We start from the raw sequence: 22,956 nt of genomic DNA, 5'->3' as shown, positions 1-22,956 counted from the left end.
CACTGATCACCTGCACCCCTTCCCTACCCGCTGAGGTGCTGGTGAGAACCCAGCGAGCAGGGACAGGTGTTTCTCCAGCAGCCCTGACGTAGACATGGAACTGGCTGGGGCTGGGGTCCTGACACACTGCTGGTGTCTGCGTCCTCCTGGTGCTTTCTGTGAGCAACTTAGCAAAATCGCTCACCACTCAGAAAGAACATCCCTAGCAAGTGACAATGAGCATCCATCTCATGGGGACGAATGAGGCACACCACTTCTCAGCAGAGCTTTTCTTCACTAAGGGTCTCCCTGGTGAGGCACAGACGGTCTTCAGAGCTCCACCTGCCAGGTGTGTCTCTGTTCCATATTTGGCTCTCGGCCTTTCCTTATTTGGGGGCCTCCACCTGGCATTCCCACCCCATCACACCTTGGACAGTGACTCTGGTGTCTCATACCTACCTGCTGCTTCCTCTGTTTCCAGAGCATCATGTTCAGTGTTTATTTCTACCTCTGTCCTATCAGCAGAGAGCTGGCAATGTGTCTTTCACCACTGCAAGTAGTGGCCTGGGGCTGCGTTGCTCCTTATTGTGTCTGTGGCTCCCCACACTCATTCCTGCATTTATCCATTCTTCAAGTAACGCTCACTTGTGCTGCGTCAGGACCATTCTTGGAACTGGGGTTTTCCTGACTGAGGTGCTTGGGAAGTGGGGCCGAGTCAGTGATGGGTGACTAAAGAAGTGAAGGGGGATAGTAGAGTGGTTTCTGAGCTCCTGAGCTATGAACGGGTACCAACATCCACGATGTGTGAAAGGAAGCCTTTCCCCAGGAGCTGGGGCTCCTGGCTGACCTCTAGTCTCGGAGAGACGCTGCTACCACTTCTGCTGCCATGATCAGTGACAGAGTGACAGGTGATGTAACGTGTTTGTCGGTTCCCTTGCCGCCATAACCAACCTCATGCTGTGTGGCTTAACCTACAGATGTCTTGTCTCACACTTCTGAGCTGGAAGTCCAAGATGAAGGTGTCGGCAGGGCTGGTTTCCCTGGACACCGTGAAGGAGAATCTGCCGGTCCTTGGCTTATAGGAGCGTTGTCCAGCTCCACCTGCATCTTCCCGTGGCCTCCTCCCTGGGCCCCTGCTGCTGTTTCTAAATCTCCCTGTCTATAAGGACACGGTCTTGGGTGAGGGCCGCCCTTCTCCAGGCTGCTTCATCTCACCTTCATCCCGTCCGCAGAGACACCATTTCAAGTAGGTCACATCACAGGGTAAGGGGGCTGGAACTTGACTGTCTTCTCAGGGGACACAATTCGACCAGGACACATGCACTATCTGTGTGGCCCTGCAAGCTACGTAGAGGCCCACCCGCTCCTTCTAGAAATTTCTCCTTGGGGCACACTTGCTGTTTTTTGAAGCAGGGTATTTTTTTTTTTTAGAATATATTTGTTGTACAAGGGGATTCATTGTGACAATTCCAAATTGGCTTATATTGTACCTTGGTTATATCACCCCCATCATCTCCCCCCATCCCCTCCCCGCCCCACTTAGATCAATTGCAAGAGATTTCTTTGTTCTATTTCGTATAAGTACATGAAATCCATCAACCATATATCGTCACTAATCTCCTTCCTTCACCCTCCCCCTCCCGTTAGTCCCCCACGTTACCTACTTTACAATTCTGTCTTTCATTATTAGTATTTGAGTTGATGTTCAGAGGGGTTTCTCAGTGTGTCCCCGCTGTGAGTCTACTTTACTTTGGTCTCTTTGGCCCCATCCATTTCTCTCCCTTCCCCCTTCCCCCCACCCCCTTTCTCAACAGCTTTCGGTGCCCATCCTTGTGTCCTCTACCTTCACAGATGTCATGTCTTACGAGATTACCGATGCTCTGTCATTCTCCTTTCCTTCCCCGAGTTCCACAGAGCAGCTGCACGGTTACACTCATGTTCTGCGTATGAGTTTGTGTGTGGCCATGCTTGTTTCTGTGTAGATGTTTATCTTTTGGACCTGTCTTCCACGGCCATGTCTCTCTGATCCTGCTCACTTCACTTCCCATGGTGTCCTCCGATTGCGTCCGTTGACCTTCAAGCCACATGTTACCATTCCTTATGGCTGAGTAAAACTCCTGCGTGCATACACCCCAATTTCTTGATCCATTTGCCAGTCGCAAGGCACCTGGGTTGTTTCCATGGCGTGGCCGTTGTGGACAGTGCCGAAGCGGGTTGTTTTGCTGTGCAGCGTCGGTTTCCAAAGTACAAAGGCACCGACTCAGCATCACCGTCCTGCCCACCAGATGACAGTGGACACCAGACTTTGTGTCACTTACAAGGGCACGCGAGTCCCCTGGGAGGTGACGCAGAGCCCCTCCCACACTTGCTAGTTGGCAGGATGTTCCCTGTGGGCTGCAGGGGAGATTCCAGGCATTCTGCAATGCTAGTATCTAAGGGAACCTGAGTTGGGGTGGCCAGCGGTGTCACTGCAACCTGAGGTCAGCGTTGATTCCTGAACAGGCAGCCCCACCTGGCTGTGTCTGATATTGCTCCTTTGTTACACCTGGATTTCCAGAAAGTTCTCACTCATCCCAGGATGGAGCAGAGGCTGGAGTCCTGGCCACCATGTGGCCTGGGGAGGGTTGAGAGTCACAAAGGCTGAAGCCTTTGACTCGGGAGAGGGACAAACAGGAGTGTTCAAGCACAGGCCTTCACCTTCCCTGGCCAGGGTATAGGTGTGTGTGTGTGACAGGGTGGAGCTGGCCGCAGAACCAGCCTCATTGTTGACAGCGGCTGGGTCAGTTTCCAGCCATGAGAACTTACCCAGGCTCCCTTGCTCTGGGGGCAGTGTGCACCACTATATACAGAACCCAAGTTCCGGTCCTGTATTCAGTCAACAAACCTCATTCTTTTCTGGATGCCTTTACGGTGGGAAAGGCAAATTTTTGCACCCCTGCTGATGGCCGTACAGTAGGATATAATTTTAATTCGACAAAAATTGCAAGTCTTGGTCAGACGAGGTCTGGTCCAGTCTTTACTTTTCCTGGCTCACTGATGAGTCACACAGAGGTACCTGGGAACCTGCCCGTGCTGTGGTCATTCGGTCTTCATAGGCGCTGCGGTTGTGAAGTATGAGGCCCAGTTGGCACTGATTAACTTTCCCAGGCATTAGCTCTTGCAGAACTGATTTGATCTCCTGTCAAACCGCTTCTCATGGCTGCCTCCCGCCTTCCTCTGGGAGCGTTAGCAGCGTGTACGGTTTCAAAGCTGGCATGCGTGGGAGACGATGCGTGTGTCCTGCGTCCTCCTGTCAGTGAACTTGTAAGCCACGGCGCCCACCCGTGTCTGAGATGCCGGGAGCGCTGCGTGTAGAAACGAAGTCACGCGTGGCCCTCTGCGCCCACGGTTCCATGTGCCCAGATGGAAAAGATTCGTGTGCTCTGAACAGGTGCAGACCTTTGTTGTCACTGTTCCCAACAGTGCAGGGTGACAAGTACTCACGGAGCACGCACGCCGCATTGGGTATCGTAAGCAACAACGCATGACTTAAGACGCAGGAGGAGACATGATTTTAACACACGTGCAGGGGACATGCAAATGCCGTCATGCCCGACACAAGGGGCTCGAGCTGAGCGCTCGTGCGTTTGGAAATTCACAGGGTCCTGGGACCCCAGGGATTCTGATGGGCCACTGTCCTCGAGATGTCATTCTTGATGTGTCCCCAGACCAGCTGCAACAGCGTGAGATAGTGGGCGCCACTTGTGCCCAGGTCCGGGGTGCACTGAGTCAGCCGCTTTGCGTGTGGTGTGCGTGTGTGGTGTGTGTGTGTTGGGGTGGGGTCACCAGCTGTGCTGTGTAAACTGAAATGTGTGGGAGGCGCTGTGGTGGCAGACTTGCCCTGAGGCTACCGTTGGCCACCGTGAGCAGGAAAGCACTGCAGGCGCCAGGGCCGTGCGTTTTGTGCTCACCACCTGCCTCTGTCCTAGCAACAGCAGGCTTCACTTTGCAGCCAGCCAGTCATGGAGTCCCGTGTTCAGAACAGCTTGTAGGAGGGCTGGAAGCAGCCTGCACACCTCTGGCCCTGTGGGTGTCTCTGTGGCCTCCAGCATCCCTGACCCATGTCTCCGTCCCTTCTGTAGAAGTGCATTCGCTTTAATCCAGAAGCCACAGTGTGGGTGGCGAAGCAACGAATCCTGTGCACTTTGAATCAGGGGCTGAAGGACGTCCTCAACTACGGGCTCTTCCAGCCAGCCAGCAACGGGCGGGACGGCAAGTTCCTGGACGAGGAGCGGCTGCTGTGCGAGTACCCACAGCCCACGGGCCAGGGCGTGCCCTCCCTAGAGGTACCTCGGCTGTGTGTGCATGCGTGAGGGATGGTGCTGTGCAGCCTGGGTGGGCATGGAGGGCGGCCCCTTATCCAGGCTCCCAATTTTATTTGGACTGGAAGGTGAGGTTATCAACTCCCTCCCCAGCCCTCTCCTCACCCTCCCCTGTCAGGGGTCAGAGGCCATCTCAATAGCATACCAAAGATACTTTCATCACCCAGGGTGTTCCAGGAGTTTGAGGACAAAGACCACACATCACTAGGTTACACTCCCCGAACCCAGTTCCATGTGCTGGCCAGGAAGGAGGGTGGCCAGTGGCCATGCAGCTGTTATCAGACCACAGCCTCTTGTCCTCCTCCCGCCCAGGGAGCGACCACTGGGCTCTGCAGCGGCTGCAGTCATTCCATGCTACTGGCTTCTCCCTGGTCCATGCCCAGGTGAGGCTGCCTGAGCACCTTGACGTAAAGCCCAATCCTGTCCTGCCTTCTCCCCGGCTCACTGCACCCCCAATTTACCTGAGCACTTCCAACAGATACACGGTGGGTTAGGTGAGTTATAGAAGTGGCTGGAAATGTGGGTGTCTCTGGTGTGAGGTGACTGTGGGCACAACAGTGCACCAAGAAGAAGCTGAGTGTGGCATTGCAGCTGGCGCCCAATGTGTCCTACAGTGTCTGCAGCCATGGAGCTGACAAGTTTGCAATGTCACGGACAGGAATTCAGAGCCAGGGCGAGGTCCTGGATTCATCAGGGCTGTGAGGCTGAGCTTAATGGATGTCCGTTTATGCAGAACACGAGGAGCAGGGGCAGGGTTGCCAGGGAGGGAAAGCTGGACGTCCCTTGGGAGCTGTGTGGTTCTGGGCAAATAACCCAGCTGTTCTGGCCCCAGTGTGCTCACCTGTACAATGGGCATCCATTGGGAAAAAAATCTCTCACCGGTGTTTTGCTACACGTAGACACTTCCCTGGCACATCCAACATGCACAGAAAGCCCATTTTTTTGGTCACATGGAGGAGGTGGCAGTTCAGGAATAGTGAATAAGCACAGTTAGTGCCTTTCTGTCTGTCTGTCGTCTGTCTCTCTCTCTCGTGGGGCTGGGGATCAAACCCAAGGTCTTGTGGCTGCTGAGCTACACCTCTATAGTCTATTCTTGATCTGGTCCCAGTCTAGGAGCCGTGCAGCCTTGAGTGAGGCACCCAGCTGCTCTGAGCCTCAGACTCCCAGGAGTGAAATCGGGAATGTAGCACTGGGGACATCAGTAGTGCTGCCTGTAAGAGGAGACATTCCCCCAAGCAGTACCCCAGTGTCCTGGCCGCCTGGGGGCATTGCGGTTGCTGCCCTAACTGGTTCTCATCCTCATAAATTACTGGTCCTTGCACCTTTCCTTTCTCAGGGCTGAATCATTAGGGGTGGGCTTAGTCTCATTCTTTGCTGGGTGGCCACTTAGAAAACTGAGAAAACATAGGAAAGGGATTTGTGGTTCTGAACCCATGTCCTCTGTAGCCACGAGCTGTCAGTGTTTGTGACTCTAGGAATATAGATAATTTACTCTCCTACCAAGGTGCGATATCAGCTCTGCGTGTTGTTTCACAAGTAGACAAAGTGTCCACTGAATCAGGCTCCTTTGGACTTCCACCTTAGCCACGTGACACGAGCCTGTGACATGTGCACCAGAGATGGATGGATAGAGGCAGGAATGAGGGGAAGGAGTTTCACAGCAGTCCCAGGATACAGGACACCCAGGGCGCGACTGTCCTGGAGGAATCTGGAAGCAGGTGTGGACATCCTGGGCCTGGAGCTCCTCCCACCAGTTCCACCCTGGCAGCCGGGCAGGTGTGGTTCGTGACCAGCTCGTGTCTCAGGCAGCTCCATGCAGCCTGAGTTCTGTGGTGTCCTCATTTCACAACTGGCTTTTTTATTTTGGCACCTAAGTGAAAGCACATTTTGGTCTGAGCCCAAGGAGAATTTTGTCTGCTGTCAGTTGCTGTTTTGTGGAGTGGAGGGGAGTAGAGCAAGGCCATCTCTGGGGGACTCCACATGTGATCAGACTTTAGTCTTGGCCCAGGCTCATGGCTGCCTGCTCCACACCCTCATTTGTCTTAGGAACATGCTTCTTGGGGTGTGGGGGTCTCAGGGGAGGCGTGAGGGAGGATGAAGTCACCGGCGTGCACTCCCAGCTCTGCTCAGGAAGCTCACATTCCACCCTCCGGCCACCATAGATGTGATGCTGTCTCCATGGGACAGATAGGGAAACGGAGGCCAAGGCAGGGAAAATATCCAGCCCAGAGTTAACTGAGAGAATAGGTGAGCAGTCGGGGTGAAATTAGGTCAAATGCTTCCGCTCAAAATCTGCAGCCAGCCCTCACACGTGCAGCATCCTCCCCAAACCTTGTGTAGCCTCACACAAGGGCCAGAGTTGCCTTAGAGAGGGAGGGGCATTACAGAAAGGTACCAGGGCCGCGAAGCAGGACATGACTTCGCCTTGTTCTGGGGAATTATCACTACATCTGAGCCAACATGGTCTGTGACACAACTGCCAACTTCCAACGAGGCACCGCTGTTCTGAGGGAAGGGGTAAGAGCCCCAAAGTCTTCAGTAGATGGGTGCATGGAAGTGGGGGCCTCACCAGCCCGGGCTACTCTTGCTGGTCCTGACAGGTGGATGACACAGAGAAACGCAGAGTTTGAGGCACTTCCTCGCCTGGTGCACTAAGGGCGGTGGATTCACAAGTACAGAACAGAATCACCCAGTGAACTGGTTCTTAAGAGGCCGCGGACTCTGCAAGTACAAACACGAGTAGTTTATTTAGCATTCAAGCTTGCTGTGGAGGTCCTGTCTTTAGTGAATAGCCAGGGAAAAGGCCACTTTTCCTCTGGTCATCCATGTCTTGCATTTACTCATTTGCCTTCCTTTTTCTGTCTCCATGACAGTTTCGATACAAGAAGCGGGTGTACAAACAGTCCAACCTGGATGAGAAGCAGCTGACCAAGCTCCACACCAAGGTACAAGGGGCACGGCTCTTATTTGCACTCTGCTGTGTGTAGATAAAGATGTGTTTGTGAATTTAATGAAAAATGTCCATTAGTAAATAGCGGTCAAGGTTTTCAGGATATCTTGTGTCTGGGCATTTGTTCTAATCCTGGATGGTATAGGAGACATTCAGGTGGAAATCCAGTCCGCGGCAGGTGACTGCAGGGTTCAAGGGCATCCTGAGTTGGAAACCATGATTGCTCCCATTCTGTGTTTTGGGACAGGTATAGAGCAGGGTGAGAACTGAGCCCGTGAGAATGGCTGGGCTCATCAGAGGGGTTGTGGCTTCTTGTAGTTTGGGGGTGTGGGGTTGGGGGGCGGCGCAGCAGGCCAAGCGTCTGCTGGAGGCAGGAAACCGTCACTTCTCTAACAGAGGTAGTGGAAGCAGTGGCTCCCTCCCTGCCAAGGTCAAGAGTCTGACCAGTATAATCTTGTGAGCAATGAACGACTCCCTTCACCCCGGATTCCATGCCCTGTGGTCCTGGGCAAACCAGAAGGTGCCTTGTTTGAAGGAGTGGCTGCCCTGTTTCTCTTTGGAAGTGCGATTTCCAGGCCTCGATTCCCAGGATGGAGTCAGAAAGTCTGGGAGGGTCCTGGAGCTGCAGACTCTTAAGTGCTTCTGCTGACCCATCCTTTCCACAGAGCAGGGACGACTAACTATTGCTCTCAGCGAGGCGGGATCTGCTCTTGCTGCTCTCACAAAGACCCTTGGGTAACTTGTAAACGACACATCTATTTCTCACCGTTCCAGAGGCCGTGGGCATCCAAGGTCAAGGTGCCAGCAGATTTGGTGTCTGGAAGGGCCCACAGCACAACTCATAGATGGCATCATCTCACTGGTGGGGGAGGGGCAAGGAGCTCCCTGGGGCCTCCACTTATTCTCCAGGCCCCACCCTCCTGACCTAATGGCCTCCCAGAGGTGTTCCTTTAAACTGGGACGAGGGTTTATTACATGAATTTTGGAGGGACAGAGAGAGGCAGACCATGGCACAGCAGTGGTGACCAGTGAAGACTTTCTGAAACATTCACACGGGACAGGACCATGGTGTTGCCTGTGTATTAACCCCATACTCGTTCCTGGGTTGGCAGTGGCCTTCCATAGAGGCAGGCAGTGCACGTCAGTGAGGACTTGCCCTTGGCCCACAAAGACACCTCTCATAAAGACATTTCTGTTCAACCTTTCTCTGCCTAGACCAATCTGAAAAAATTCATGGACCATACTCAGCATCGATCGGTGGAGAAACTGGCCAAGCTGCTGGACCGTGGCCTGGACCCCAATTTCCATGACCTGGACACTGGAGGTGGGTCCCTGTCAGAGGGCCATCACTGGACTGGAGTGAAGTGTGCAAAGTCACTCTATGGTTCAGGTTACGTGTGGGAGCCATGCAGGGCTTACCTTGTACCTGGTTTCACTCAAACTTTGAAGTCCTCACACCCTCACTCCTGTGACTTCCCAGGTTGAAGGCCTGAGTGTTTTACACTCCCCCTTCTGCCCCAACTTCTAGTAAGATGCCTGTACACAGTAGGTGCATAATTGCTGAATGAATGAGTGAGTGGGTGAGCAGATGTCTGTCATGCATGTGTGCTGGCCCCAGGCACCTAGCAGAGCCCCCACGCTGGCAGTGTGCATCGCCCCCACTACCTGGGGCTGGCATGCTTGCAGACAGACATGCGGACACGCGGACACGTGCACGCATGGGTGTTGCTCCCCCTGCTGGACACCGAGTGCATTGCGAGTAGAGCCTCCTTGGGAGAAGTCGCTCTGGCTCTGGTGGTTCTGGGAAAGAAGCTGTAGCTGTGCTTGACCCCTAGATGCTAGTACCCACCTCACATGGGACACCTAAAGTGCCTCCCAGTGCGTCCCCAGGTGGGGCACAGTCTCCCATGGCAGTGGGATACCTGCTGAGCACGGCTGGCAGAAGGAGGGCACTGTGGGGAGCCAAGAGCTGCTCAGGTGGGTGTCTCCACAGCAGCCGGTCAGGTAAGTTATTCCGCGCTGGGTGGCTTTCCTCTTGGACTCAGCAGTGGAGACTCCCTGCTCCTCCTGGGATGGCCTGACCTGCTGTCCTCTGTGTGACTTTGTGTCACACCTCACAGTTAGTCACTAAGCACACAAGAAATGGATGTGTCTTGGGAAGTGTGGCACTTGCTTGTCACCTGTGGGAGCCCCAGCATCCCCTGAAACGCCATGCCCCCTCATGTGCTGATCCAGCCAGGCAGTCCGTCTGAGCACCGTGTGCAGGGCCGAGGTTGCCTCTTTGCTCTGGGTCTCTTGTTTAACCGTGTGCAGCATGAGCGGGGAGAAGGATCTTTTCTGATGGCAGCTGTGACACCCGAGACATCAGGAGACAAAAATCACACCGTGCACCCTGGGGAGGGACTGGAGAGGTGTGTGTTGGGGGGAGTGACAAGTCTCCACCTGCAGCCTCAGGGGCCTGGCTCTGCCCTTTCTGGGCCTTTCTTCTCTTGCTGCACCCCGTGGATTTGGCTGCTTCTCTCTACACTGGTTCCCTGTTCTGCAAAGGCAGATGTGGTGACATGTGGCTCTGACACTCAAGTTAGAAAAGTAGGTGGAGCCAGGCATGGCCGCTCATGCCTGTAATCCCAGTATTGGAGAGGCTGGGGCAGGAGGATTGGGAATTCAAGGCCAGTCTGGGCTACACAGTGAGACCACATGTCAAACTAAGAGAAAATAATGAAAGAAGGGCTGGGAAGTGTAGCTCAGTGGTACAGAAATAGCCTAGTATGCACAAGGTCCTGGGTTCAAATGCCAGCACCACAAGAAAAAAATATGTAGATGGAGCTATGTGGTCCCAAGCATGAACTTGAAGAAGGTTCACTCACAGATGACCTGCTGCCAGGCCTGAGTCTCTAGCCTCCAGTTCCCTGACCTCTCTCCTGGCTTTTGGCCTGGGTGGCAAGCTGCCCGGGTCCCTGTGCTGGCCTCATCATGGCTGGGCCTGGGCACTCTGGGCTGCCCTTTTCTTCTCAGTGCCAGCCCTCTAATGAGCTCTGCCAGTCCTGAGATGGTTTCTGATGGTCTCTCTGCACTGATGTCTCCCAGGCTTAATGGTTTTGAAATGACTGCCTTTCCAGAGCAGACCTTGACTTAGCTTCTGAAAACACAGAGAGACCCTGATCTGTTTGAAACAGAGGCTGCTTCTCTTGCCCCTTCTGGAGTTAAAAGTTGGGTCATTGTAATTGTGGGCTGGGTTGGTGACCCAGTTTAAATCCTCCATGGTGGTGGTGAGCCAGCAAGCAGCAGGTGATTAAGGAATGGTACAGACAGAAGCAGCCCTTCCTCACCTGAGCACTGAGCAGAAGTGACCTTGGAGCTCAGGGCGGGGGGAGGGGGGTGGCATGGGACTGTCTTCTGTGTTCCCTAGGATGCATTTGGCTGTCATGTCTCTGAGTTCCATGTCCTTGGATTCAACCAACCAGGGATTGAAAATATCTGGGAAAAAATTGTGTCTGCCCTAAACATGTATAGACTATTCTCTTTGTCACTGTCCCTAAAGATTACAACTTCTTACCTAGCGTTTGCATTGTATCAGGTGTCAAGTCATCTAGAGTGATTTAGAGCATACAGGAGGGTGTGTGTAGGTTCTGTGTAAACCCGCGCCACTTCACGTGAGGAACTGAAGCATCTGTGCATTTTGGCACCCCAGCCCCTCAAATGCCGAGGACATGCGGGTTCCTGTGACTGCAGGCTGGCCTAGCTGACTGATGAAAACAGCAAAGCTCGGGAGAAACAGCTGCTCCGCTGGCCGATGCCTGCCAAATGGGTCCCGACGGCGAGCTCCCGACCTAGGACAGAGAGCTATTCCAGGGTCTCCTGCAAAGGCGGGACCTGTGCAACCTCAGCAAGTCAGGTCTGGGGCCTCCGGACAGAGCGTGACACCTAGGGGCAGGAGCCCCTGCTTGTGGGCCTGAGCCCTGCCTCACACCAGTTCACAGGCTCCAGCGGAGCGGTGGGGGGCTGTTTTGGTTTGGTTTGGGTCTTGGCAGAAATCAATATTTCTTATTTTAAAATTAAAAACAGTTGTGGTGTCAGCTGTCCCATGGTGGTTGTCACATGGTAATTTTCAACGTCAGATTTTCGTCTTGTGGTCATTAATATTCCTCGGTAAATCAGGACTTTCCAACGTTCCCCCCACCCCAGTGGATGCTCTCTGTGTTTTGAATCTGGTAGACTTTGTTTTTAGGCTAGTTGAGGTTTATAGGAAGTCAGTTGCAAAGTGCAGAGTTCCCACGTGGAGCGGCCCCCTCCCTTCCCCTGTTGACATCTTGCTGTGTGGTGTTTGTTGTCGTTACTAAGTGGATGTTGCTGTGGACACCGCTGTATACCTGTAGATGTATGTATATAATTTATGCTTATTTATACATTATACACCATTATACACACTTTGTCATATATAACATATATTAAATATGTTATTTATTTACAAGTAGAATTTACATATAATTTTATACTATATGTTATACACATTTGTATATATTTATATAATTCATATATTATAAAACATAAATGTATTTATATACTTACGTGATCTATGTATATTATATATAATATATATATTTTATATATTTATACATAGTCTCTCTATAACTTTTTTTTAGACAGGATCTTGCTATGTAGCCTCCTGAGTGCTGAGATTATAGGCCTGCTCACCACAGCTGGTGATACGTCACTATTCACTAGAGCCTCTAGTTTACTTTAGGGCTCACTGTTGATGTCACACAGCCTGTGGGTTTGAACAACCATGGAGGGTTCTGTGACTGCCTTCACAGCATCATACAGTGTGGTATCACTGCCCTGAGTATCCCTGTGCTCACCTGTTCACCCTTCCTCCCCTATAACCCTGACAACCACAGGTGTCTTTTCTGTGTCCGTAGTTCTGCCTTTTCCAGGATATCATGGTGCTAGAATCACATGGTTTGTAGCCGTTTTATGCTGGCTTCTCTCATTTAACAATATGCATTAAGATTCCTCCATGTTGGATTGGAGGCCTGGCTCCAGTGGTACAGCGCCTGCCTAGGAAGTGTAAAACCCTGAGTACTGAGTACTGAGTAAGCCTCAGTACAGCCCAAAGCAAAGAGCAACAACAAAGATTCCCCCATGTCTTTTACGGCTGGATTACTCTGTTCTTTTCAGTGTTGAATGATGTGTGTCTCTGTCTGGACGTACCACAGTGTAGGTAGTCAAGTTTGGTTATGATTTAAGCTGCCATAGACACCTGCGTGCAGTTTTAAAAGCTACACTAAACATTTGGGGGCTAGGAAAAATGGGAAAGATACAGTGAAGGCAGAAAGGTCTCAGATCACCTGCCAACTCCATGCCCTGGCACCCTCCCACAGCACCACCCCACTGTCCCTGTCTTAAGGATTCCCATTTAATTCCCTAAATCCAGAGAGATTGTGAGCGGGGAAGGTGGGAACCAAGGACGATGAGCAAGATGAGAAAAGTGCTCAAGGGATGGATGTTCTCAGGAATGAACCAAATTGTGGGCAATTCCAGCTTCCCCAGCTCTACCTGGCAGGATGTGCCCGAGAGCACATGCCCAGCACAAGCCAGAGCCAGACGCTTGCTCACCCACTCTTCACCTCGGTCAAAATGGAGTGTCAGGGACCCACTTATCCTCCTGCCTGAGATGTTCAGCCCTGTGGCACGGCAGGGGTGGGGTGGAGTCGGCACTGCTGGAGACCCGGGCAGTGGTGATGCAGGACCACGGGCCTTAAACCCCAGAACCTGGGTCAGCATCCAGGCCTGAGAGCCTCCAACCCTGGCCTCTCTGCAGCTGGCTGTGTGAAGACCAGGCTGATGGATCTGTCTGAACCTCAGTCTCCTGGCAACCAGTGGGACACTCATCCCCACAGGACAGGAGATGTGAGCCTCAGATGAGTGATGGGTGTGTGATTTCTTCATCCTCAGCTTCAGCTGTAGACACGCACCTGTGCTGTTTTATGTGTGTTGAGGATGCAGAAGGAGAGACGTAAGAGGGAAGGGGCCTGGTGGGCCACCTCCAGGTACTGAACCAGGCAGCCAGCATGTCCAGGTTTCCAGGCGCTGCCCTTGTTTTAGCACCAAAGGTCCCACATCCCTCAATCCCAGGCAAACTGACACTATTGTCCCCATTAGTAATAAGAGCACTTAACAATGACAGCTGCAGTTCAACCACCAACCCTGCCCCCACAAAGTGCAGGGCCTGGCAACCTCACAGCCCTGAGCTGGGCACCTCCTGCAGCGGAGCCTCCATGGGCACCTGAGCTCGTGCCGCCAAGGTCTGATCGCTGCATCCCCCCCAGTCCCTGTGTTGCTAGGAGAGGTGGCAGGGCAGAGCTGGTATGAGTGGGATCAGAGACCTTATAAACAGGACCCTAGAGGACTCCCTGCCCCTTCTGCTCTCTGAGGACACAGAGAGAGGTGCTGTCGCTGAGCAAGATGTGGAGTCTGCCACACTTTAATCTTGGACTTCAGCCTCTAGGGCAGTGAGCAGTGAAGTCTGTTGAAGAGCCACCCTGTTTGGGTGTTTTGTTACAGTGGCCCGTGCTAAGGCAGTCACCTGCAAGGGAGGAGGCAGAGCATGGGCTCTGTTGGCCCCGGGGTCGGCACTCTCACCTCTGGGTCTGCCTTCCCAGCCCCCATATTGACTGGACAAGGCCTTGACCCTGGCTGGGGTCACAAGTCCAGTTCTCCTCCAGGAGAAAGCTGCATGGGAAACAGTGGGCAGTGCCTCGTGGGCGGGCCGAGCGGCTCGCTTGCTTTTCATTCCACATGGGCACTTGCCTCCCTTGTCTCTGACAGCCTTTGAGTGTCCCCTTCCTGTACATTTTGGAGGTTCCAACTGGGTTTGGTGACTTTCAGAGTCACCCACAGAGGGGCTGATGGAGCTGCAAACCAGGCTTCATTCTCTGTGCAGCGTCGAAGCCAGCTTCCTTCTGAAGATGGAGAGAGGACACCAGCTACCTCCCTGAGTATTGCTGCACTCAGGCCACACGATGGGGGGAAGCAGCCCTTCTGGACCTAGCATCATGTGAGAGAGAATTAAATCCCAGGGGAGTGACCCATCAATTAACACCAAACAGCTGATTATCACAAGCAGCTGTCTGGTACCCGTTGTAAATGTAAATTTCACTAAGTAATGATGATGAATGTTTGAAGATTGTAGAATAGAAATGTAAAGGCTTCCCCCATTAGGCTTTCCTGCTTTGGTTAGGACTTCTGGGATCAGACAGTGGTGGTGCCAAACGGGGAAGGATGTGGAACAGACAATCTGAACAGAACATAGTCCTGTATCTTTATTCTGTACTGCTGTTTCCAAATTTGAGAAAAACCCCGGGTACCAGAAAAGAGGCATTGATAATAGACCCTCTAATAAACACCTTTCGACACTTTAATTGTCTTGATGAGAAGAGAAAGACAGAATATTCTTTTATGGAGCCAAGCTTTGCAGAGCCCCTATGGTGCACCCACACTTGGCTTGTAAGAACACAGACTAAATGGGGCTCCCGGGCAGCGATGCACCCCTTGCCTGTCAGCTAGGCAGCCTCATAGTTAAGTTGTCCATCATCCATGCTGAGAGCCACCTCTTTCTGCCCACAGTTGCTGTGGCCAGGCTTCTGGGGAGCCCCTTCCCACTCCCACCCGGCCCAATTAGAAGGGAGGCCATTTGAGTTCGCTGCACACAGAGCGAGGCTGGGAGAGTGGAAGGGGTGGGTGAGGTGTGTGATGACTGATGGTCTATGGCTGGCTCTGCAGCCTTAGAACGAACACTGCACGCCAGTCTCCAGAAAGATCACCCTTGGAGCATGCAACAACGTAAGTGGAGGAGTCTGGGAGTTCACAAAACCTCACCCAGTGCAAATGAGGCCATCCACAGGCAGCCAAGCAAGTAAATCCCTTTGCCACCAGTGAATCTGCTTGGGTACATTTGGTTACTGGGTACAGTTCCTAATAAAAAGAAAACTGTTTTTAAGTGAGAACTCAAATACAGTACTCAGCTATTTCACGATTCTTCTTATTACTCCCGTGTTTTGGGAGGGAGTACAGGTGTCTCACACGGGTGCCCGTGATGGAGCGAGGTGAGGTATAGTAAGTATAGGAGGCAGGTTGGGAGGAGGGTCCACAGGAGCCAATCTTGGGGTGGGTATGGGACCAATTTTAGGTTTGCAGGAAGATCAAGCAGGGTGGGGATGTAGTCAGTGGTGGAGCGCTTGCCTAGTATGTGAGAGGTGCTGAATTCCACTCTCAGCACTGCAAAAAGAAAAAACAAAACTGTATACACATACATACATACATACACAAATATATACACTTATACACACACACACACACACACACACACACACACACACACACATTCAGCAGCACCTCTGCTCTGGAGAGTTCCTGTGTCCCCTGCCCCAACCTCCCCTGTAAGTAACGCCTGGCAGTTGGTGTGACATGTTCATTGCCGTAACTCAAGCCCCAGGGCTCACATTAGGGTCACTTGGTGTCTCACATTTTATGGGATTTTGCCAAATGTACAATGTTGGATATTCATCATCACCACTTCATGTGTGAGCGTGTCACCGCTCTAAACATGCCGGTGGCTCCTCTTGCTCATCCCTCCCTCCACCCGGGCCGCAGTGGGAACTGTGCGGTGTGTGGGCTCCTCACACTTACTGATGTGTGTCTGAGTTTCCCATGGCTGTTCGTGGCTCGGCAGGCTGCTCAGTTCCCCATAGTGCTGAGTGAAGCTCCACCGCCTGCACACACCATGCGCTTCTTACCACTGACGGTAGTTACCTGCAATTTTTGGCAATTTTTTGGATAAAGCTAGGGTAAACTTTAACACTCAGCTTTCTGCGTGGATGTTTTCAGCTCACATGGGGAAATCCTCAGTGCACAATTGCTGGAGTATGTGGAAAGAGTATGTTACTTTTTTTTTTTTTTTTGGTGGTACTGGGGTTTGAACTCAGGACCTTGTGCTTGCTAGGTGAGCACTTTACCCCTTGAACCACATCTCTGGTCTGTTGTATTTTAAGAAATTGCCAAACTGGTAGCAGCGACACCATTTCACATCCCTACCAGAAGTGAGTGAGCATTCCCAGTGCTCCACACCCTCACCAGCATTTGGTGGTGTCATTGTTTGGGATTTCGGGAATGCTCTGTTGTGTGGTGGCATCTCCCTGTTTTAATTTGCAACCTCCTAAGACTTGTGATGGGGCCATCTTTTCATCTGCTTGTTTGCCACCCGTCCATTTTCTTTGCTGGGGTTTCTGTTTAGATGTTTGGCCCACTTTGCGGTGGTCTGTTGAGGCTTCCGAGCTCTCTGTGTGTTTTGCATGCAAGGACTGTTTTATTTTCTTTTTGCAAATACTTCTCCCACTCTGTGAGCAGCAGAGTTTTTAGGTGAAATCCAATACCCCCAGCGGGAGCCTTGAAGTATTTTATTAAAACCAACTTCATTTTAGAACAGTTTTCAGTCAGTCACAGAGAATGGAACCCTGTGCCACTTTCCTGCCTGCCACAAAGCTGCCGTTAGAGGAGCACGTGGGCCCACGCTGAGCAGTAAGGAGCAAGTGCTTCTTAAATGAAGCGTTCACAAGAGGACGATGATGCACGAGTCACAGGGTCCTCGGACGGAACGTTCGTGCACTCAGCTGCTCCTTACTAACATCTCGCATGTACTCCATTTGCCACAGCTTGGGAACAGACACTGGTGCACCATTAGCTAAAGTCCAGACTTTATCAGCTTTCCCCACTTTTCCCAATGGCGTCCTCTTTCTGCCCCAGGATTTCAGAGACTCCCCTTGACCTGTCCTCATCACATCTCTGCAGGCTTCCGGCTCTGACAGTTTCTCAGACTTCCTTATTCACCATGATCTGTGTACGGTGCCCACCCTTTTATTGGGATTTGTCTGATGTTATTCTCATGGCTGCACTGGGCCTGTGGGTTTTGGGGAGGAATCACAGAAGTGAAGTGCCTTCCCTGTCACATCACATCAAAGGGCACACATGGTCCATCTGACTGGTCACTGTGACCTTGACCTTGATGCCTGGCAAGGTTGTATATGCCAGGTGAAGTTACCTGGTTACTCCCCCTTCCACACTTGGCACTCTTAAGGAGTAGGGAGGTAGGTTCCATCTCCTTAAGGGTCCAGTAGCCACACAAATTATTTTCAATTTGTTTGGGAGATTTGCCCCCCCATGCCACCATTCACTTCTTAATTCTGTCACTTCTTCATCAGCATGAGCTCATAATACTCCAGAGGGGAGTGGTCCTGGATCCCCACAGATACCAAAACCCCCGAATGCTCCAGTCCCTTCTATGACATGATGTAGTATTTGCAGAAAACCTAAGCACATCTGTTGGTAGACTTCATTTATTTTTGGTGGCCCTGGTGTTTGAACTTAGGGTCTTGCACTTGATAGGCAGGTGCTCTGTCTCTTGAGCCGTGCCCCCATCCCATTCTTGTAGACTTTAAGTCATCTCTGGACTACTTATAATACCTAACACAATGCAATGTAAGTAGTCGTGCTACTGTTTTGTTTTCTTATTTGTATTTTTACTGTTACACTTTTTAAAAAATCTTTTCAATCTTCAATGTGTTGAATCCACAGGTGAGGGACCAGGAGACATGGCGGCATGTTGTGCTTTGAGTTGTAATCTTATACTGCCTTGTTACTGCTTTGGATCAAGGTCACTGGATCAGCTCTTTCCCTGCCCCTTAAGGCAGGGAGATTGACTATGTCTGTGATACTCTGGGCATCCCTTACCTTCTGCTTTCCATCCAGGCATCCCTTAGCCTCTCACATTAGTGCTTCCCAAGATACCTGCTGGAGACCACCCAGCCTTTCAGGGAAAGAACTGCTTTTCATGGCTATGAGTCACTATCTGACCAAGTGACAAGCGTTTAGTTTCTGTAGTCTCTCGTTCTTGGCAGGTGGCTACATGTTGGATCCACACACATGGGCACACACCCTCCAGCTGCTGCTCTGTGTCCACAGGGTCTCAGTAGCCCTCCCAATCCCTTGCTTCCCTGGCCTTCCCTCCTTCCAGTACCACATCCCAGGGTCTGGACAGTCTGTGGCTGGTGCTCTCTGTGCTGCCAGGCCCCACCTCTCACCCCTTCCCATCAGCGCCTTTCAAAGCACATCCTGGTCACTTCCTAAGCTGTGATGTTACCAAGGAATTTCTAGGTTGCTGTGTGTGCATGTGTGTGTGTGTGTGTGTCCTCAAGGGCATTTCAAGTTATCATAGCTGTTCTCTTCCTTCCCATAGGTCAAGTTGAGGGTACTGGGCCACCTGTGAGGGTGTCTTTGTTAAGGTTCCAGCGTACTTTCAAAATGGAAGAAATCCCAATGCATAAAAATTGAGGAATATTTTCAAAGAACTATTTGTAGATGCCCGTGTAAGTCCCAGTCTCATTGCAGGGGAATGGAGTATTCATTAGCTTTACACAACAGATCATGTGACCCCCACAATGCCGGGTTTAAAGTGATTGGGCAGGTGGTTCGGTCAGCTGCAAATGTGGAGCCTCATTGGGCATCCTGGTGCCAATGTGTCATCCGAGCTGGGTGGCAGGGTTGGGGGCTCTGCTGATGTCACCAGGATGGGTCTTGTGGAGGGAAAGGAAGCAGTCAGGAACATCATTCAAAGAGGGCACTGGAGCCCTGAAGAAAGCTGCCATGTGTCACTGATGAGCCTGGGTGTCGTTCATGGTCCCCATCATGTATATAAGACACGCCTATACATATTCAGTTTCACTAATGTGCCCAGCAGGCTGTGGCTTGGCTGAAGGTGTCCGTAACTTGGAGTCTGTCACTATAATTCAAACCCAGTTCTGATTTTACTGGGTGCCCCAAGCTGTCCTGGGATAGTACTCCAACTAATAAAATGATGCAAGTCTGTGAAAATAGCGCAGTATAATTTTTAAAATCTAGTTTGGACTGCCTGACTCTTGCACTGGGCACATGTAGACAGTGAAATGAGAAAGCAGTCCTAACAATGTTGAAGATTCACCTTGCCCCAAACCACTTTGTCACACCCATTTTGAGGTCCCTGCCAAATGGTCCTTTTTTGCTCTTTGAGACTCCATTCCCGCCCTAACCCACCTCCCTCCCTGCGGTGGTGGTTTTACCCCAGGGAAGGGACCCTCAGATGTCTTCAGATGCTTGCAGTTGGCCAGGGAAGCCAGTGGGGGAAAGGCAGCAGCAGGGTGTTGACCATCCTACTCTCCGGCGGTCAGGGATCTCTCTGCAGGTGGCTTCTCTGTGCACACATGCCCAGTTCCCAAGTCTCTGTGCAAACCTGGAGCCGTTCTCCTGGGGAGTTTTCCCACACCTTTTGTTGGACTGGATTTTCCTTGCTTATTGTGGTTTCTATGCAAGAAATTGCTCTAGAACTGAATCCTTTAGTTGTTCCAGAAAATCCCTGTTTTATTTTAGAACTGTCTATAAGCCCCTCTCATGGGCACACAGCAGGGACAGGCAGTGTAATCACCAGGAACTCGGTGTGTAACAGGACAGAGGGAAGTGTGCCCTTTCTGTCAGGAGAGTAGGCAAATCACACCTCCCTAAATAGCAGGACAATGTCCACAGAGCCACAAGAGGCCCCTGCAAGTTAAGGTTACTCCTGCACCGCTCACCACAAGAAACCAGGATGCAGGGGGATCCAGCAGTGGATTTAAGAAGCACTCAGAACAGGGAGCATTCATGGTGGGACCAAGGTGGAGGTGGATGGTCAGAAGGGAACTCAAGCCCACTTACTGCATCCTAGTAGCTCCTCCTTACACTGTGTGTGGGGTGACTCTGTGTGTGGAGACAGAGTGACTCTGAACTGTTAGCATTTCTGGGTCACACGAACTTGAGCTTTGTCACGGTACTCTGTAGCTTTCCCTACTGTAAACGCCTCTCAAATTAACCACGATGCCCCTTGCTCAGCAGTGGCCCCATAAAAGTTGGGACTGAAATCTGCAGTATAACAAGCACCAACATCCTCAGCCAGCAGCAGACAGCCAGAAGGTCATCTGTGGGAGTGGGGACCCTTCTTAAGCCCTGACCCCACAGAGGCAGAGCTCACCCTTCTGTGTCCTGGGCTGTTGCCCCACCCCGTGTGTAACGGTGTATTGTGGTGATGAAGGTCTCTGCTTACCTAGATCGGGAGCCCAGGGGCTCTGTCTCTCTGTCTCACCTATGTTGGTGTGCGGCCTGGTTCCTGGTGTCTGCAGAGATGCCTGTGAGCACCACAAGACTGAAAGAAGAAAGGCAACGCTGCCTTCTGGGTCTTGAATGAGAACCCTAGACCACTGTTCCTGTAAGGGACATGGTGAGACAGTGCCACAGGGCTCAGTGCCCTCACTGAAGAGGGAAGCTGTGGGAATCCTGCTGCTGCCACCGGTTTAATTTGCACATGACCCTGAGTGTCACTGTCATGTGACTAGGCTGCCTGAGCCTCCCTGACTGCCTGGACTCAGGGTCTCCAGGCAGTAGGAGCTGTGAATACCCGGGAAGACTCTTTTTTTTTTTTTTTTTAAGCATTTTTATTAGTGACTGTTTGAGATGACTAGGGGAAGGCAGAAGAGGAAGAGAAAACAATAAATAGTGAATAACATGGAAATACATTGCACCTGTGTAGGAAAGTGGGCGGCCCATTCTTTGAGTGTCAGGTGCTTGACAGTGGCTGACTAAGTGACAGAAACTCAAGTTCCCTGAATGTGGGTCCTACAGTCCGTGCTTTTGGTCCCTCAGAGACGCCCTTGACCCTGGCTGCCCAACTGGATGACTCCACAGAGATCATCAAGACTCTCAGGAATGGCGGGGCTCACCTGGACTTCCGTGCCAAAGACGGGATGACCGCCCTGCACAAGGCTGCACGAGCGAGGAATCAGGTTGCCCTAAAGGTACGTCCAGGCCCATCTGGTGTGGGTGATGCCTTCTCCTGTCTGGGCCCCTGAAGTTGTGTCCATCATGGCTCCCAAATGCCTCTCCTGGGAGGGCTGTGGACAAACCCTAGCCCCAGTGGAGCTTGGAAGGGCAGCTTTATTGAAGGGCTTATGTTTTCAGCCCTTAAGACCAGCGTTGAAACCCAACCCCACACCCAGGAAGAGGCTGCCATCCCGGTACCTCACTGAGCAGCCTCGCTGCCCTACCTCTGGGTCTTGGGAGCGGGTGGCATATACTCCACCCCTGTGTCCCCCCCAGCCAGGTGGGCATGCATCCTGCAGCCGCTCTCTCCTACTGCCGATAGCAGGTGCCCTATGCCTGTCTTCCATCCTGTGTGTCTTGCACTCCTTGATCAGCCCAGCAGTTTGGGACACTTCTGGACAGAATGGTGGTGCCCAGGCCTGTTCCCCTTCAGAGCCTGGCAAGCAGGGCCAGGTCACCCACTGCAGGATGATCCATCGTGGGGGCTTCTCCTCATCTCTGATTCTCCAGCTCATCTCTGCTGCCCCCCATCCCCAGCTTCCTCAGAATCAGATACGTTCCAGGCTCAGCTCCTGGCATCACGTCCTCTGCCTTCCAGCTCCCTGGGCTGGCACTGGCCTGTGCGTTAGGCTAAACATTACCCTTGCTCTTCCCAAATGCCACCTTGCTGACACAGGTGCCCACTGGGACAGAGGGTTCCAGTCCATGGGCAGCTCTGTCCAAGTGCCAGCTCTGCATCTGTGGAACATCCCCTCATCTTCTGGATGCAAGCTGTCCTGCGTGCCTGTGCCCCATCTGCTTCAGGCCTGGAAATGTCACTGCCTGCCTCACTTCTGGGGTGGGAAAAGCATCAGAAGCCCAGGTTTGAGTCAGCCTGGCTACGGGACCTCTCAGTCTGCATGCTTCTTTATTTCCCCCCATCAAAAGATGTTCTTTGGCTCTTTTCCACAGACCCTTCTGGAGCTTGGCGCCTCCCCAGATTACAAGGACAGCTATGGCCTCACACCGCTGTATCACACAGCCATTGTCGGGGGCGACCCCTACTGTTGTGAGCTCCTCCTCCATGAGCACGCATCGGTGTGTTGTAAGGACGAGAACGGCTGGCATGAGATCCACCAGGTATGGCTGCACCTCCACCTGGTACACCTGTCAGTAAGCTTTGATCCCATGACCCCCAGATGTCATGGCGGCCATGCTCAGATCCCACCTTTGGGTACTTTGTTCTAACTTACATCGAGTTCCTAAAAAGTTTGGGTTAATCGTCAACATTCACACACAGGCATATTTACCTAGAGATGAACAACTCCAGTTTCTCTGGAGGGATTGGAAGACTAGGTAAGCATCTCTGCACAGTGACCTCTCTTTCCCATGAGCTGTCCAGGTCCTGCCTTCCTGGGGACCCTAACAGAGATGACTTCAGATGACCCAGGGTGGGGTCTGAGACCTCACCTTGCAATCTTGGGGTTAGGAGGTGTGTCACCTGTGGTCCTGGCAGGAAACAGAATCCACCTGGTGGCAGCAGTGGACCAAGAACAGATGTGAGTGGGGCTCAAGGTCAAGGCCCCACAGACAAGCAACAGCTGGGAGCCTTAACCACCTAGGCTGAGGGGCAGGAGGCCCTGTGTTGCTCCTCAGCAGGGAGGTGGGGAAGGGACTCCATCCATCAGAGCTGAGCTTAGAGGGTTAATCATGAAATCCTGAATACGAGGAAAGCCTGGGGTCCCCTAGAAG

At 52.1% G+C, this 22,956-nt stretch overlaps 1 protein-coding gene across 3 annotated transcripts in view; it reads left to right on the top strand.

The window, feature by feature from the left end:
* The window catches only part of Shank2 (SH3 and multiple ankyrin repeat domains 2), a 505,735-nt gene that overhangs the window by 94,317 nt on the left and 388,462 nt on the right, over positions 1 to 22,956 (top strand). For all 3 annotated transcript variants that reach the window (XM_074050929.1, XM_074050919.1, XM_074050915.1), the window contains 5 exons: positions 4,101 to 4,304; positions 7,214 to 7,285; positions 8,506 to 8,614; positions 21,049 to 21,200; positions 22,177 to 22,344. In XM_074050929.1, the coding sequence (XP_073907030.1) occupies positions 4,101 to 4,304; positions 7,214 to 7,285; positions 8,506 to 8,614; positions 21,049 to 21,200; positions 22,177 to 22,344 (705 nt within the window). The remainder of the gene's footprint in view (positions 1 to 4,100; positions 4,305 to 7,213; positions 7,286 to 8,505; positions 8,615 to 21,048; positions 21,201 to 22,176; positions 22,345 to 22,956) is intronic.

Source organism: Castor canadensis, chromosome 1 (assembly GCF_047511655.1).
Source record: "Castor canadensis chromosome 1, mCasCan1.hap1v2, whole genome shotgun sequence".
In the NCBI taxonomy this organism is placed as follows: Eukaryota; Metazoa; Chordata; class Mammalia; order Rodentia; family Castoridae; genus Castor; species Castor canadensis.
The sequence above is the reverse complement of the archived record's forward strand: the minus strand, read 5'-3'. Positions and strand labels throughout refer to the sequence as shown.